The sequence below is a fragment of the Peromyscus maniculatus genome, chromosome 7 (assembly GCF_049852395.1).
Source record: "Peromyscus maniculatus bairdii isolate BWxNUB_F1_BW_parent chromosome 7, HU_Pman_BW_mat_3.1, whole genome shotgun sequence".
Lineage (NCBI taxonomy): Eukaryota > Metazoa > Chordata > Mammalia > Rodentia > Cricetidae > Peromyscus > Peromyscus maniculatus.
The window spans coordinates 17597236-17611574 of record NC_134858.1 but is presented as its reverse complement, the minus strand read 5'-3'; the positions used below and the strand labels follow the sequence as shown (position 1 = coordinate 17611574).

General features: G+C 50.6%; 1 protein-coding gene across 12 annotated transcripts in view; it reads right to left on the bottom strand.

Annotated features, from left to right (window-relative positions):
- The window catches only part of Smarca4 (SWI/SNF related BAF chromatin remodeling complex subunit ATPase 4), a 94007-nt gene that overhangs the window by 21284 nt on the left and 58384 nt on the right, over positions 1 to 14339 (bottom strand). For 4 of the 12 annotated variants that reach the window (XM_076575858.1, XM_076575861.1, XM_076575860.1 and 1 more), the window contains exons 20-29: positions 13796 to 13909; positions 13163 to 13270; positions 12368 to 12454; positions 10672 to 10718; positions 9156 to 9322; positions 7220 to 7383; positions 4754 to 4981; positions 4364 to 4462; positions 4016 to 4093; positions 3284 to 3501 (exon numbers count right to left, since the gene is read on the bottom strand). In XM_076575858.1, the coding sequence (XP_076431973.1) occupies positions 3284 to 3501; positions 4016 to 4093; positions 4364 to 4462; positions 4754 to 4981; positions 7220 to 7383; positions 9156 to 9322; positions 10672 to 10718; positions 12368 to 12454; positions 13163 to 13270; positions 13796 to 13909 (1310 nt within the window). Of the gene's footprint in view, positions 1 to 3282; positions 3502 to 4015; positions 4094 to 4363; positions 4463 to 4753; positions 4982 to 7219; positions 7384 to 9155; positions 9323 to 10671; positions 10719 to 12367; positions 12455 to 13162; positions 13271 to 13795; positions 13910 to 14339 lie in introns of all 12 variants that reach the window. The other 8 variants (XM_042280514.2, XM_042280515.2, XM_076575866.1 and 5 more) reach the window with 3 other exon arrangements.

The following is a 14339-nucleotide window of genomic DNA, read 5'->3' as shown; positions in this document are numbered from 1 at the left end:
ATGTGTATCTATGAAAAGAGATTTTTGGCCTGGTGGCGATGGCCTATGCTTTTAATCCCAGCACTTGGGAGGCAGAGGCAGGTGTATGAGTTTGAGGCCAGCCTGGTCTACAGAGTGAGTTCTAGGACAGCCAGGACTGTTACACAGAGAAACCTTGTCTCAAATAAACAAAATAAAAACAAACAAAAAGAGAGGTTTATAAAGATCTGTTGGGGCTGGCCAGATGGCTCAGTAGGTAAAGGTGCTTGTTACCAAGTTGATGACTTGAGTTTGGTCCCCAGGATCCACATAGGCAAAGGTCAGAATTGCCTCCTATCAAGTTTTCTTTGACCTCCACACATGCCATGGCTTGGGGGCACCCCAATACACATATGCATATACAAATGCAGATACACACATTTGAAATAAATACATAGAAAAATAATTTACAAGAGACCAGGCGGTGGTGGTGCACGCCTTTAATCCCAGCACTTGGGAGGCAGAGACAAGCCTTTGAATTTGAGGCCAGCCTGGTCTACAGAGTGAGTTCCTGGACAGCAAGTGCTACACAGAGAAACCCTGGCTCGAAAACAAACAAACCTTTTAAAAAGAGAAAGTGTAGGCACTACTGTATGTTTATAATTCCAGCTATTCATGAGGCTGAAGCAAGACTGTTTGAGCCCATGAGTTGAAAATCAGAATGGGCAACCCAGTAAGACAATTTTCTCAAAGGGGTAGAGGTGGGTGGCAAGGGACATGAATAAATAGATAAATTTCTGCAGAAGATACAGGAATGAGCAAGAAGCACACAAAATATACAACCAAGGCAAGAGATGACAGGTATTAGTGAGGATGTGGCAAGACCAAGGACTGGCACACGTGTGGCTGGCCATCTGTTCTATTAATACCATTCCAAGGTATACAAGAGACAAAAAGACAGGCCCACAACATGGTTAACCATATATTAACCAAAACAGCCTCCTCAAAGGAGCAATCGAACACCCGCCAACTGATGGAAAGACAGCAGGAGGCATCCTGCACAATGGCGCCACTACCCAGCCCAGGGAAGGTGCTGTGCTCACCAGTCACAGACTAGAAAGGCAGAGCGTGTGTGGTGCTTGCCTGCAATTAAGAACGCTTGGTGGGGTGGTGAGGACACAGGAAGTTAAGATGCAAGGCCAGCCTGGGCTACAGAATGTGGCCTTGTCTCAAAACATCAAAGTACATCAATCAGTCAATTAAAAATATGCTGAGTAGGGGCTGGAGAGATGGCTCAGCGGTTAAGAGGACTGACTGGTCTTCCAGAGCACCCAGGTTCAACCCCAACACCCACAAGGCAGCTCACAACTGCCTGTAACCCCAGTTACAGGGGATCTGACACTCTCAGACAGACATGAAGGCAAAACATCAGTGCACATAAAATAAAGAAAAAGAAAAAGAAAAGAAATGTATGTTCTTAAAAGGAGGAAGAGGAGGAGGAGAAGAAAAAGAGAGAAGGAGGAGAAGGAGGAGGAGGAGGAGGAGGAGAAGACGAAGACGAAGAGAAGAAGAAGAAGAAGAAGAAGAAGAAGAAGAAGAAGAAGAAGAAGAAGAAGAAGAAGAAGAAGAAGAAGAAGAAGAAGAAGAAGAAGAAGAAGAAGAAAAGAAGAAAATATACCAAGTAGGACCTGGAGAGATGGCTCACAGATTAAGAGCACTGGCTGTTTTTCCAAAAGTCATGAGTTCAATTCCCAGCAACCACATGGTGGCTCACAACCATCTGTAATGAGATCTGGTGCCCCCTTCTGGCCTGCAGGCATATATGCAGGTTGAACACCATATACATAATAAACAAATAAATCTTAAAAATAATGACAAACCAGTAGTGCTCATCAACAGCACATACACTAAACAGGGATAACATGCAAATTCTCGAAGTATACCATATTTAAAAACAAAAAACCACCAGGTGGAGGTGGCACATGCCTTTCATCCCAGCACTCGGAAGGCAGAGGCAGGTAGAACTCTGAATTCGAGGCCAGCCTGGTCTACAGAGCGAGCTCCAAGACAGCCAGAGCTACACAGAGAAACCCTGTCTCAAAAAACAAGACAAAACAACAACAAAACTACCATCAACAACAACCCACCAGGTGCATGAATGCCAAGGGTAGAAAGCAGAGTAGTAGAAAGCTTCCAGGGTGAGGCAAACAAAGGTGTTGACAGAAGTAACCAGAAATGTGGGCCTCTTTTTTGGGGGGAGGGGGATGAAGTTGCTCTAATGCAGACAGGAATGCTGCCTGACCCCAGCAATGAACCTTTAAAAGATGCTGCGCACGGCAGGAGACTCCCACTCAGAAACCGTACACGAAACTCAGCAGATGTGCTGGTCTGAATGTAAAGCCACCCCCGTGCTTTGCGTGTGTGAACAGATGACGACAAGTCCTCTTGGAGTGATGGCCTTATCTCAGAAAAGACCTGGGGGTCCTGTCCTAGCTCTGGAGTATTCTGAATGGGTAAGCCCATCCCAAAGTTTGACTTCTTGGCAGATTCTTTTCTTGGACAAGGTCTTGCTGTGAAACTTGGGTTGCCCTGGAATTCTCCTTAATCCTCTTGCCACAACCTATGGGTTACAGCCTGAGTTACGACCCTGGCTTCCCTGATGTGTTCTCTAGATGAGGTTCTTCTGAGCTCCCAGGAGGGGCCAGGGCTGCCTGGCCACAGCAGGGCCACAGGGATCATTGCCACCTGCCTACACCTAAAGAGTTGCTTCTGGGCTGTGCTCACAACATGACTTCAGGGCTGGATTTCGAATCACTAGCTTACACTCCTGACACCAATGCCAGTCTTGATGCCAGACACTTGACACTACTCAGCTCTGATCATTCACCATCTGCTGCTGCTGCAGCTGCTTGGACAGCTACCATGTACTCAAAGAATGTTGCCCTCCCCCTGTGTACCCAGGAGCAGTCAGCTCAGCAAGTAGGCAGGGACTTGAAACCAGAGCCTTCTCCACAGTCAGGCCACGAGCCCAGCTCCTGGCCACCTCCAGAAAACTTGCTGATGGTATATCAGGGTCTCTCATCAGTCAACTTGGAGAGCCCAGGAGGGCTGACAGCATGTTAGGTGCTGCATGTTGACAGTAGCATGGCTCTGCCCTGTGGCAGCCTAGAGGTAGCAACTAAAGGTCTAAGCTTAGAAGCCATGCAGTGCACAAGCAGCCAACAATGTGGGAAGGCGCCATCTGGGATGACCCAAGAAGGCCTGGCCTCTGCCCCCTGCCCTGCCTGGCATGGTCTGCGGCGCATAGCCCTCTCAGGCATGTACCTTGAGCCACTGCTTCTCTGTCAGTGAGTCGCTGTAGTCCACCTCCTTGCGGTGGCGAGAACCACGGCCAAACATCTTCTCCTCTTCCTCCTCACATGTCAGCCTCTCTACCTCGGCATCATCCTTGATGATCCAGGATGGGAGCTCATCTTCTTCCATCAGGCGTGGCTTCCGCTTGGGGTTGCGGGCCTCTTCACGCCGGCGGTCTAAGTCCATGCGCTGTGATGTGGGATTGGTGGGCAGGAGGGTAGAAAGAAGTCAGCACAGTGACCAAAAGCCCTTGGTGTGACCTCACAGGGGCCAGCTCACTGCCTGCAGGGACATGAGTTGCTAAAGAGTTATGCAACAGTGCCTCGCTTTTGGAATTGACTGGACCTGGCTGCTACAGCAGACCCCAGTAAGGGTTCTACCTTGGGAGGACAGGTGTGTCCACAGCACGACGGGCTCAGCGAGCCCCATCTGAACTTTATACTAGCACACAGCAATGTGGGGGAAATCTGTGGCCCAGGCCCCAGACACGCCTCAGGTCTGCAGTGTCCATTCAACTCCCTATAAAAAAGCCCACAGGCTCTGAGGATCACAGAAATGGCAGTGGAGTGTCCCTCACTATCCCTACGACATGAGGGTCAGCTGAAGGCATGAGAAAGCTACATGAGGAGGAACAGCCGCTTCAATAGCTAGAGGGATACCACTATCATCACGGAGTCTGTGTGGTCCCAGCCCCGGTGCTCACCATGAAGAGGTCAAATTCTTCTTCGTGCCGGGCAATCATCTGGTTGACGGTCTCATCATCAGGTACCTCATCTTCCTCCTACAAGATTGCAAAACTTTAGTCTAACTGTGGTGGGGCCAGGCTGGGTGGTGGCCAGGCTCGGAGGCGAGCAGCAGCGTCCGTCCATTAGGAGATGAGCTGATGAGCTGGAGGTCCCAGGCTGGCTGCGGTGGAGGATCCCACGCGTCAGCAAGAGGCACACACATACACACACGCACACGCACGCTCCGTGGGGTCAGGCCCTTGCTGGCCAGTCTCAGCGAGACGCCGAGAATTGAGTGGGCGTGGAGACTGAACTACCCCTCTCACCTTTAGAGGTGGCTCCTCCAAGTCGGGGTTGACGCCCGCTGGCGGAGGGGCAGTGTGGGCGAAGCTGGCACTGCCGCTGCCCGTGCTGCAGTGTCTGCTCTGTGGATAAATACAGGACTTCAGTCTCCAGGGCTGTCAATGCGGCGTCTGTCACCAGCAGTTTAGAAAAAAACCCACTTCGAAGGGAAAGCAAGTGCGCATCCTCTTTCTGCTCAGCCCACACTCCCTTTACTCCAAAGGGACGCAAAAAAATAAAAAAATAAAAAACCAAAAAACCAAAAAATAAAAAACAAAAAACAAAAAACCAAGAGTGCAAAAAAGGTACAAAACCGAAAATGAAAGCCTCATGCATCCACCACTCACGCTGGGCCAGGCTGGCACCATGCTCACCTCATCCTGCTCCTCATGCTCCAGAATGGCCTGCAGGAAGGCGCGCCGCTCATGGCTGGATGACTTCTGGTCAAACATGCCTGCCTGGATAACCTTCTGGTCCACATTGAGTTTGTATTTGGCAGCGGCCAGGATCTTCTCCTCCACACTGTTAACGGTGCACAGGCGGAGCACACGCACCTCATTCTGCTGCCCAATTCGATGGGCACGATCCTGTGCTTGCAGGTCCTTGGGAGAGGAGGTGGGTCAGTCTGGGGAATTCTAGACATGGTGTTTAGCCCTGGCTTGCAGCTTCATGAGCCAGGAACCCAATAATGGAACCTGTGATCTTTCTCTAGGGGCCTGGAGGGGCCTTGTTTAGCACAGAACAGCTGTCTACTTAAACAAACAAACAAACAAAAATCTATTTTAAGTGTAAATCTGAGAGGGAGAGAGAGAGAGTCAAGTACCCACTTAAGGAAGGGGGTATAAGAGAAATGGAACTGGAGATGCTGTGAGCCACCTGACAACAGATGCCAGGAACCAAACTCAGGTGCTCTGCAAGTATACACTCTTAATTGCTGACCCTGGATATTTCTTTTTTTGAAGAAGCTACCTGAGGGTAACTCCTAGGGGAATACTCGGAGCAGCCCTTGTCAAAGCTCCACAGCATGGCCACATCACAGCTGTGAGAACAGCACTTCTGTGCATCCGGGGCCTGGCTGGGGCCAACATTTTTGGGCACCAGATCCTACGGCTTCAATGCAGACAGTGCCGATGGGTGTGGGGATGTGGTACGGGGACCTGAGGAGTCAGCAGTCAGCACTGCGATATTACTTCTGTCATTTCTAGCAGAGTGAGACTGCCTGCAGTTCTCTTTGGGCAGAAGCGGTGTGGGCAGGCTGGGCACCAACAAGGTTCCTCAACTGGAGACTCCTCTCTGGTCATAAGAACAGAAGGCCCCCAGGGAAATCAGGATGACTGCTGGCAAGGCTGGCCTTGATAATGTGCTCCTGGCTCGCTCTGAAGTGGACTCTGCTTGACTTGTGTTATTACCTGACCACCTCTTAGGAAATGGCCCACCAGTAGCATCTAGGCAGAAACTACACTGACACTCATCGTAGGAATGACATGGTGACCACCTAGGCAATTTAATAATCACATGGATGATTTCTGCTAGGTCTCCCAGGCTGTGGAAAGGACATTCCAGAGACTATCAGTGGGAGCGGGCCAGCTGCACACAAGCAGCCATCACATGAAGGCAATGCCCCGTGACTAGGGCAATCACTTATTCAGGGCGGATCTGACTAGGGCAGTGGCTCTCAAACTTTCCTAAGGATATGTCCCTTTCATATAGTTCCTCATGCTATGGTGATCCCCAACCATAAAATTATTTTCATTCCTACTTTGTGACAGTAACTTTGCTACTTTTATGGATTATAATGTAAATAACTGTTTTCAGATGATCTTAGGCACCGCACCCCCTGTGTGAAGGTCACTCGACTCCCCCAAAGGGTCATGACCCACACTGGTTGAGAACCATGGGACTAGAGGGTCCTTGCAAAAGTGCCCCAAGAGGGACAAACAAGGTTACCTAGGGGCTAATTAATGGTCACTGACAAGTCAGAGAATATAAGATACCTGCCTGTTGGGCTAAGGGAAAAAATGTCCTGGAGCTGCTAGAGTCTGGGGTACTTTGCAGCAGAGGCAACAGTCAAATAGCTTTACATGTGTCCTCTGGAGTGGGGGTGGGCCACGTTGGCTAAATGGGACAGAAACACACCACTACACAGCAAACACATCACTACTGTGCATGCCTGGCAGGTGCACAAGGATGATGGGAATGGGGGCACCAGTTCACCTTATATATTAGCATTTGCATTTCAAACTAAACCAATATAGTATACCTGTATGAGGAGATAGGGCAAATTTGCTACTCATCTTCAAACTGTTAAATGTACGAATCAGCACACCCTGGCATCTTCTGGCATGGGGGCCCCAGGGCAAATGTGGCTAAGGAGCAAGAAGAGGTAATGAACAGAGCACAGAGCTTGCCCAGATCTGGTTTTACGAGTGGGACTGAGTGTGGGGATACAGGACAGGGCTAGAAGGGCTTACATCCCAGTAGACTAGGCTGTGTTCTACTTTTTGCTCAGCTATATAATCCAAGAACTGTATGGTTGCTGAACACTGAGGATGGAGCCTGGAGACTAATGTGGGCCAGACAAGGGCTCTATCTCTGTGCTAGTTACTGCCCGGGTGCACCCGAGAATAAAAACATGGATACTGGAAAGAGAGCCCTCCCCTTCCCCGGTCAAGGTGCAAGGTCACTTCCACTTTGAGAAGCAGGAAGGAAGCTGCCTGGTTTGTTCCCTGACTACCAGGACCAATGAATGTACTTCTCATGGCTCCCAGCTTAGTGAGAGTGTCAGGGAGGGAGTGATTCCTAAGAAAGGGGGTATCCCTCTCCTGAGCCAGTGCCTTTACCTGGTGAGGATTCCAGTCACTGTCAAAGATGATCACAGTGTCAGCTGACTGCAGGTTGAGGCCCAGCCCCCCAGCACGGGTGCTGAGCAGGAAAATGAAGTACTCAGAGCCAGGCTCATTAAAGGTTTTCAGCAGCATGCCCCGGTCCTCTGCTTTTGTGGTTCCTGATAGGCACAGGAGAAAAGGGTCAGGAGGGTGCCCTGGGGTGGGAGATGCAAAGGAGCTTGTGCTCCAGAATCAGGGATGGTGTTGCAGGGCACAAGAGCCACAGCGGTCCTTCCTCTACAGGGTGAAAAGGTCCCCAGACGAGGACTTGGAGGCACAGCATATCATTACTGAATGTCACCATGCCTGTCAAGGGAGTTTAAAAACAAATGTGCCCCACAGATCAGCTGTGTCCTGTATGACACAAGCCACTGGAAGAGGAAGATGACGGCAGGCTCCTGGACTGCCATCTCCAGGTGTAATGCCTCCTGACTCCTCCTGTTCACGCTCTCTGTGGCTGACAAGGCTGACACCGGACTGACAAGGATCACAGCACCTCAGCATTAGTGGCCTAGGGTGGTGGGATGAGCCACTAGATACAGGGGCGGCACTCCCCCTTGACCTTCTTGCAGTGGGTTTGGCTGGATTAGAGAAAAGAGGGGGAAATCCCATGCCTAAGAGCTGTGCCCACTGCAGCCTTCTTTGGGCTCCTACCTAGCAGGGGGCTAACAGGCCTGCACCACATCCTTGCCACTCGTGGCATGAACAACGTTCTCACCTGTCCCTGCTCCCCGAGCAACTATGCTGCTTGTGGCCTTAACACCTGAGACCAAATAGATACAAGTCCTTAGGCTCCTCCTCCAGGGAACAGGGACCCACATACAGTAGGACCTGGTACTCACAAGGACAGGAGGGGGCAGCTGAAGAGGCCTAGCCATTTGGATCTCAGCAGCATTTGGCCAGCACTGCGATGTGTGAACACATAGACTAGGATGTTGGCTTAGGAAAGGGGGCACTGGGGTCTTTTGAGGGGCTGGGGATAGGTGAGTATGCAGTTTTGGTCAGCATTTTCTAGATGAGGCTCCACAGGGTCAGACAAAATGATGAAGCAACCAAGCCCAGGTTGGCGGTCCCTGAAACCACATCTCTATAAATACAGTAAAAAAGCTCCAGAGGATGGGGAGTGGGGGCAAGAGGAGGGGAAGGTCTAGGTGAGGCACACCCAGCTCCTTAGCCCAATAAAGGCTCTGCAAAGAAAACAGAAAGCTGCTGGATCTTGTTGGTCATGAACTTCCCAAGTCTATCTTCTCAGTCGGACAGTGTGGGAAACTAACTTCAGGGCCTCCCTGACCACTTGGTTCTGTCAACAATATGGGTCTCTTCCTCCCTGAAACAGCTCTTGGACACCAGGAAGTGGAAAGGCATATTGTGGCAGCTGGTACACAGAGCCTGTCAGACAGTGCCTGACCTTGCCTGGAAGCAGGCCATGGTTCCATTGCAACTGAGCCTCATTCAGCTCCAGGCCAGGCCTGTGAGAGGCCACAACAAAGCAGTTCAGAGAAAGCCAGCTGGCCTGGAGCTGGAGGAAACCTGGTGTCTCTGCTAGCGACACTGTCTAGGGATGAGGCCAAGATGGAGGAGAGCATGTACCTGGATGCAGCTCTACTGAAGCCAGAGAACCCTCAAGGCTCCATTTTAGTGGCGTTATTATGTTCATGGCCATGTGAGAAAGGTTTGTGTAACTTCTGTTGAAGGGCCCTGCTAGAACCCATGACACTGAACCTGTCCTACAGTGAAGACTCCAGTGACAAGACGCCTAAAGAAGCACCTCAGGCCCTGCTCACCTATTCCAAGCCTCTAGGATGTTGTCGGATACAGTGTATCTAGTGTACTGTAAGTCCATGTAACTAGATCAGGAATACACCTCTCAAGTAGACTGTCTTCTACTCACCATCAAGTCTGAGGTATTTGAAGCCACGGTATGCAAAGTAGTCTTCCATAATGGTCATGAGGGAGGTCATTTGGCAGAAGAGTAGCACTTTGTGGTTTGTTGCACGGAGTTTGGGTAGAATTCTATCAAGAAGTTCAAATTTCCCTGAGGCACGGTACAGGTCCAATCTAGTGCATGGAAGGAAGAGGTCACATTCAGATGGTCAGTCACACAACTGTGAGCTCAACAATGGCGTATGAGGCGTCTAGGCTGCCTACGAGACTCAAGGGCAAAGAGTTGGTTTCCCAACCAGATCCACCCACAGCTACAGCTAAACTCAGGTCACTCTCAGTCAGGGTACATCCCTGGTCACCATGTACATGTCATTTCACAAGGTCACAAGGAGAATAAAACCAGTGTAATCAAACGTGATGTCCAGAAGGCCATGGAGTTGGCTCATGGGTAAGGCATTTGTCCTGTAAGCCTGCTGACCTGAGTTCCATCCCTAGAACCTATGTAAAGGGAGAGAGAGAAATAGCTCCAGAAAGAACCAATGCCGAGAGCATGGATATGAGCAGGAGTTGCTCCCAGGATGCTGGGTCTGCCACTACCTGGTTAGAATAGCTTACACTGGGGACTGGAATCCCAGGATTCTCTCGTTTCCTCTAGCTTTAGACATGTGGAAACGGGCTGGGTGGCATGGACAGTGGGACAGAGCAGTGTCTGAGATGTATCAGAAGCCATATGACATAAATACATAAAGGTTCACAGGACTCTTTGAAGCTAGGCCTGGTGGTGCATACCTGTAATCCCAGCTACAGCAGGCAAACGTAAGACCAAAGACTGTGTACCTCAAAATCAAGAGGGCCAGGCAAGCACACGATAACAAAGCACTTGCCTAATACGGTAAGGCAGCAGACCCAATCCACCTCAACAGCAAAGAGCACCATTGCCTTTCTAATCCCATGTTATGCCCTTATAGGCGAACAATGCAAGGCTGAAAATGTGGCCTCAACTTCAAGAATGTTTGCAACAAGGCTCTGGGTGAGATTCTAGAGCTCGCATCCAGGGCCACCACTATGGAATTACAGAAGTATGGTCTGGAACCGAGCATGATAGTACATACCAATTACCCCAGCACTTCAAAGACTGAGGCGGAAGGACTCCAACTCTTTCAGGACACAGATGATTAGACATCCTGGTTAAGTTACATAGGAGCCTAGTCCACACATTGAGACCATGTCCCAACAACCCAAAAGAAAGAGAAGTGGAGCCTGCACCTAAGGAAGCTGCAGGATATACTCTCACAGAGTATCAAGTGTATTTCTGTAGAGTGGGTGGAGTCAGGCTCAGGGATTACAGAAGCTGTCTAGGGTTACACTGTGGGCAGCAGAGCCATGGTCTGGAGGCCAGTCTGATAGCACATTCTGTCTCAGATACCAGATAAATGTTAACCACAGCAACAAAGCCACTGAACAAGACTACAAACCCCTCCTGGCAGACTGCTGCCCACCCTCAGAGCTGGGAAGCTTCTCACCCTTGCACGATGCCGCCGGTGAACCCCAAGTGCTCAGAAAAGGACTCCTGCAACGGGACAAGAGATGGATCAGTGCCAAGGCAGGAAGGGGCTGCCCAGTCAAGCCCATGGTCCAAGGTGCTATGCAGAGGACTGAGTACACACTGGTGGTCAATTGTGGCCTGCAGTGGCACTGAGTCCAGATATGGATGGCGTTGGCCTCAGTGCATCAAATGCCAACCCTCATGCTTTTCCTGTGATGGCTGGGAAGAAGACTACATGACACTTGGGCACCAAGGTGAATACCTCTGACCATCCTGAAATGGAATTCCAAGGCATTAGAGGTCTGGAATGACCCTGAAACTGTACACCACGAATATGATATGCGCTCTTCAGGAGCAAGAGTCCAGAGTCTTCAAAAGCACAGTTACTCATGATGACGGTGGACAGACTTCACTGATGTCCATGGCAGCTCTTCCTAACCAGGTGGGGAAACCCTGCCTGGGACATGTGTGACCTCAGGAGTAGGAACACATCCCAAGGGAGAAGTCCCCAAACCCACAGAAAACACCTCAGAGGCGATTCTTAAGATGGAGCTTTAGAGACAGTCATTTCCAGGCCCATGATGTGTTTGTTAAGCACCTATTGGACTGGGTACACCCAATGCCAGAGCGTGTGCTTACATGTTACGACTGTTGTCTACATCCACAGCAACACAGACGCACACATACACATAAACTAAACACCAACAAAAGGAAAACTCAATGGAGACAGATGTATATACAGAGACTAGTTAGAATATCTTAAGCTTTGTTTTTTTTTTTTGAGACAGAGTTTCTCTGTGTAGCCCTAGCTGTCCTGGAACTCATTCTGTATACCAAGCTGGCCTTGAGTTCAAGAGATCCGCCTGCCTTTGCCTCCTGAGTGCTGGTATTAAAGGCATGCACCACCATGCCTGGCTGCCTTTTTTGCTGTTTTATTTTGAGACAGGGTCTCTCTACACAGCCCTGGCTGTCCTGGAATTCACTATATAGACCAGGCTGACCTTGAACCCACAGAGATCCACTTGCCTTTGCCTCTCAAGTGAGGAGATTAAAGAAGTGCACCACTATGGCCAGCTCCTTAAGCTATTCTTATGTACAGTGTTCTGCCTGCATGTGTGCCTGCATTCCAGAAGAGGGCTCCAGACCTCATTGTAGATGGGTGTGAGCCACCATGTGGTTGCTGGGAATTGAACTCCCAGCCAGTGTTCTTAACCTCTGAGCCATCTCTCCAGCCCCCATCCTTAATCTACTCTTAAAATCATAAAGCCCAAGGAGAGAGATGTCTTTGTCCCTAAAGCCCCTGCTGTACAATCATGAGGACCTGAGCTTGGATTCCTAGCACCTAGGTAGAAGCCAGGCGTGGTGGCTGATGTGGGTAACCCCACAGGTGTGGAGGTGGAGGCAGATGGGTCTATGGAGCTCATTAGCCATTCTGTCTAGTTAATCAATGAAAGAAACTATCTCAAAAACTAAGACAGAGATTAGTAGAGGAAGACACTTGACATATCTATCTCTTTCTCTCTCTCTCTCTCTCTCTCTCTCTCTCTCTCTCTCTCTCTCTCTCTCTCTCTCACACACACACACACACACACACACACACACACACACACATACCAGGGACAAGCAGCCCAGCTCTGTCTCCAAAGAGCTGGGCCACAGGGTTGCAGCCTTACCTCAATATGCTGGAACATGTAGGGGTGGTTGCAGATCTTGCGCAGCTGCATGATAGTGTTCATCAGCGTCTTGGTGCCACCTTTGCCCTGCAGAGGCACATGAGATGGTTCAAAATGCAGTCCTGCCTTTGGGCAAGGTGGGCAGGGGATTGGGTAGAGTGGTAGGAGAAGGCCCAGAGCAAGCAGGGCCACTGGGAAGGAGGCGGCAGTGTGGTGTGTGTAAGAGACTACCTGGCACACAGGATGAATGGAAGCAAGTGTGGCAAAACAGCTTAGGGCAAGCAGAGGCACTCTGAAGGGCTCTAATGAGAAGGGGGTGGTGCCTGAGCCGATAAGAGGCATACTTGGAGCTACGGTTGTGATGCTGGGCACAGACTGGAGGAACTGGGGCTTCCCCCAGGACAAGTCCAGATTCGCTTAGGAGCTGGAGGAGGACACTCTGAGTGCTCCCAAGAGGGCTGGCCTGCCCTCTCTTTCCAATGTCAGCACGCCCTCAGCAATACCAAGAAGAAGGCCGAGGTAGCTCTTTACCTGCTGAGTAAGTGGAGCTCTCTAGTAATATTCCAACTCTACATCAGTCCTGAGGAAGGCAGTGTCTTAAACAAGGCTCCAGAAAGCAGCCCAGGGAGCACCCTCAAAAGATAACCAGCATTAACGCTGTGACTGCTTGAATGCCTGAGGGAGCAGGGCCAGGTGAGGCCTCTGGGCGGGCTCAATGTTCTGAATCCGATGATGCTCTCGACCCACCCTCCCCTTCAAAGACAATCAGGAGAGGAACAGGGACCTGGAACAAACCTTCTTGTCCTTCTCAGAGCCATCAGTCAACAGCACACCTTTGGCCTGCATGTGACGGTAGAGCACACGCTGCAGGGCTGACATGTCACATTTGATGACATACTCCACCTGTGGAACAAAGAGTACTCTGAGGCCATCCGATCTCAGACTGAGCCACCTCTGCCACCAAGTAGAGCCTTGTGACCAGCACTTTGATTAGGATACGGGCTTGAGGGAGGAGCCCTGATACTGGGGAGATTTGGAATGAAGAGAAGGCAGGAGATTCTGGGCCCAAAGGGGTAAGCTGTTCCCAATCTGGAGGGCTCATAGCCTGCCAGAAATAAAGAGTGAAGTGAACCAGAGAGGCAAGTCAAGTGTGGCTGCATGGAGCAGAGAGCCCATGCCACTGGCAATGCGCAGGAGACTCAACCTGAGCCACGGCCTCTTGCTGAGAAAAGGAATCTGGGCAGGCACACAGTACGCTCCCTTGAGACAGGGCTCAGTTCTGACACACTGCCCTCCCTGGCTTTGCAGCACAGTGCTGTCAGTCACTACTTCAAGCCTGGTGGAGCAAGCCAGGGAAGGATCACCTGACTGCCCCCACCCTGGAAATAGCCCTGTAAACGGCACCCTGTGGCTTCTGCCAAAACCTACCTTCTCAGGTAGCTGGGCTTCAACCTCCTTCTTGAGCCTCCGCAGCAGGAAGGGCCGCAGCACCTTGTGCAGGCGACGGATAATGAGGATGGTCTCCTCTTCATTCAGGTCCACCTGTGTGCCAGACAGTAAATCACAACCTTGTCTCCAGAAGAGGGGGGGGGGGGGGGGCAAGGCATGGAGACGGGCAGCTGTGTCACGAAAGGCAGCTGGAACTTGTAGTACTGTGGGCGAGGAGGAGCACCCTTCCTCGGGAAGGAGAAAATTCTGCTACATCATTTATGGAATGCCTAAGGAGCAGGTACCATGGATGGTCTCCTCTATGCTTCCCCCCAACTCCAAGAACACACCTAACAGCTGGCTCCTGGGCCTCCCTAAGCTGTTATCAATTTGGTGTTTATAACCACAATGTTAGTTAATAAAGGCACCAGTGGCAAAGCCTGCTGACACCAGGGGCCACACCTTCCCTTCTCAGCCTGAGATGAAGTACTGCACAAGAAACACTGTTTATCCAGGCCACCACTCTTCAGCTAAGATGCTACAT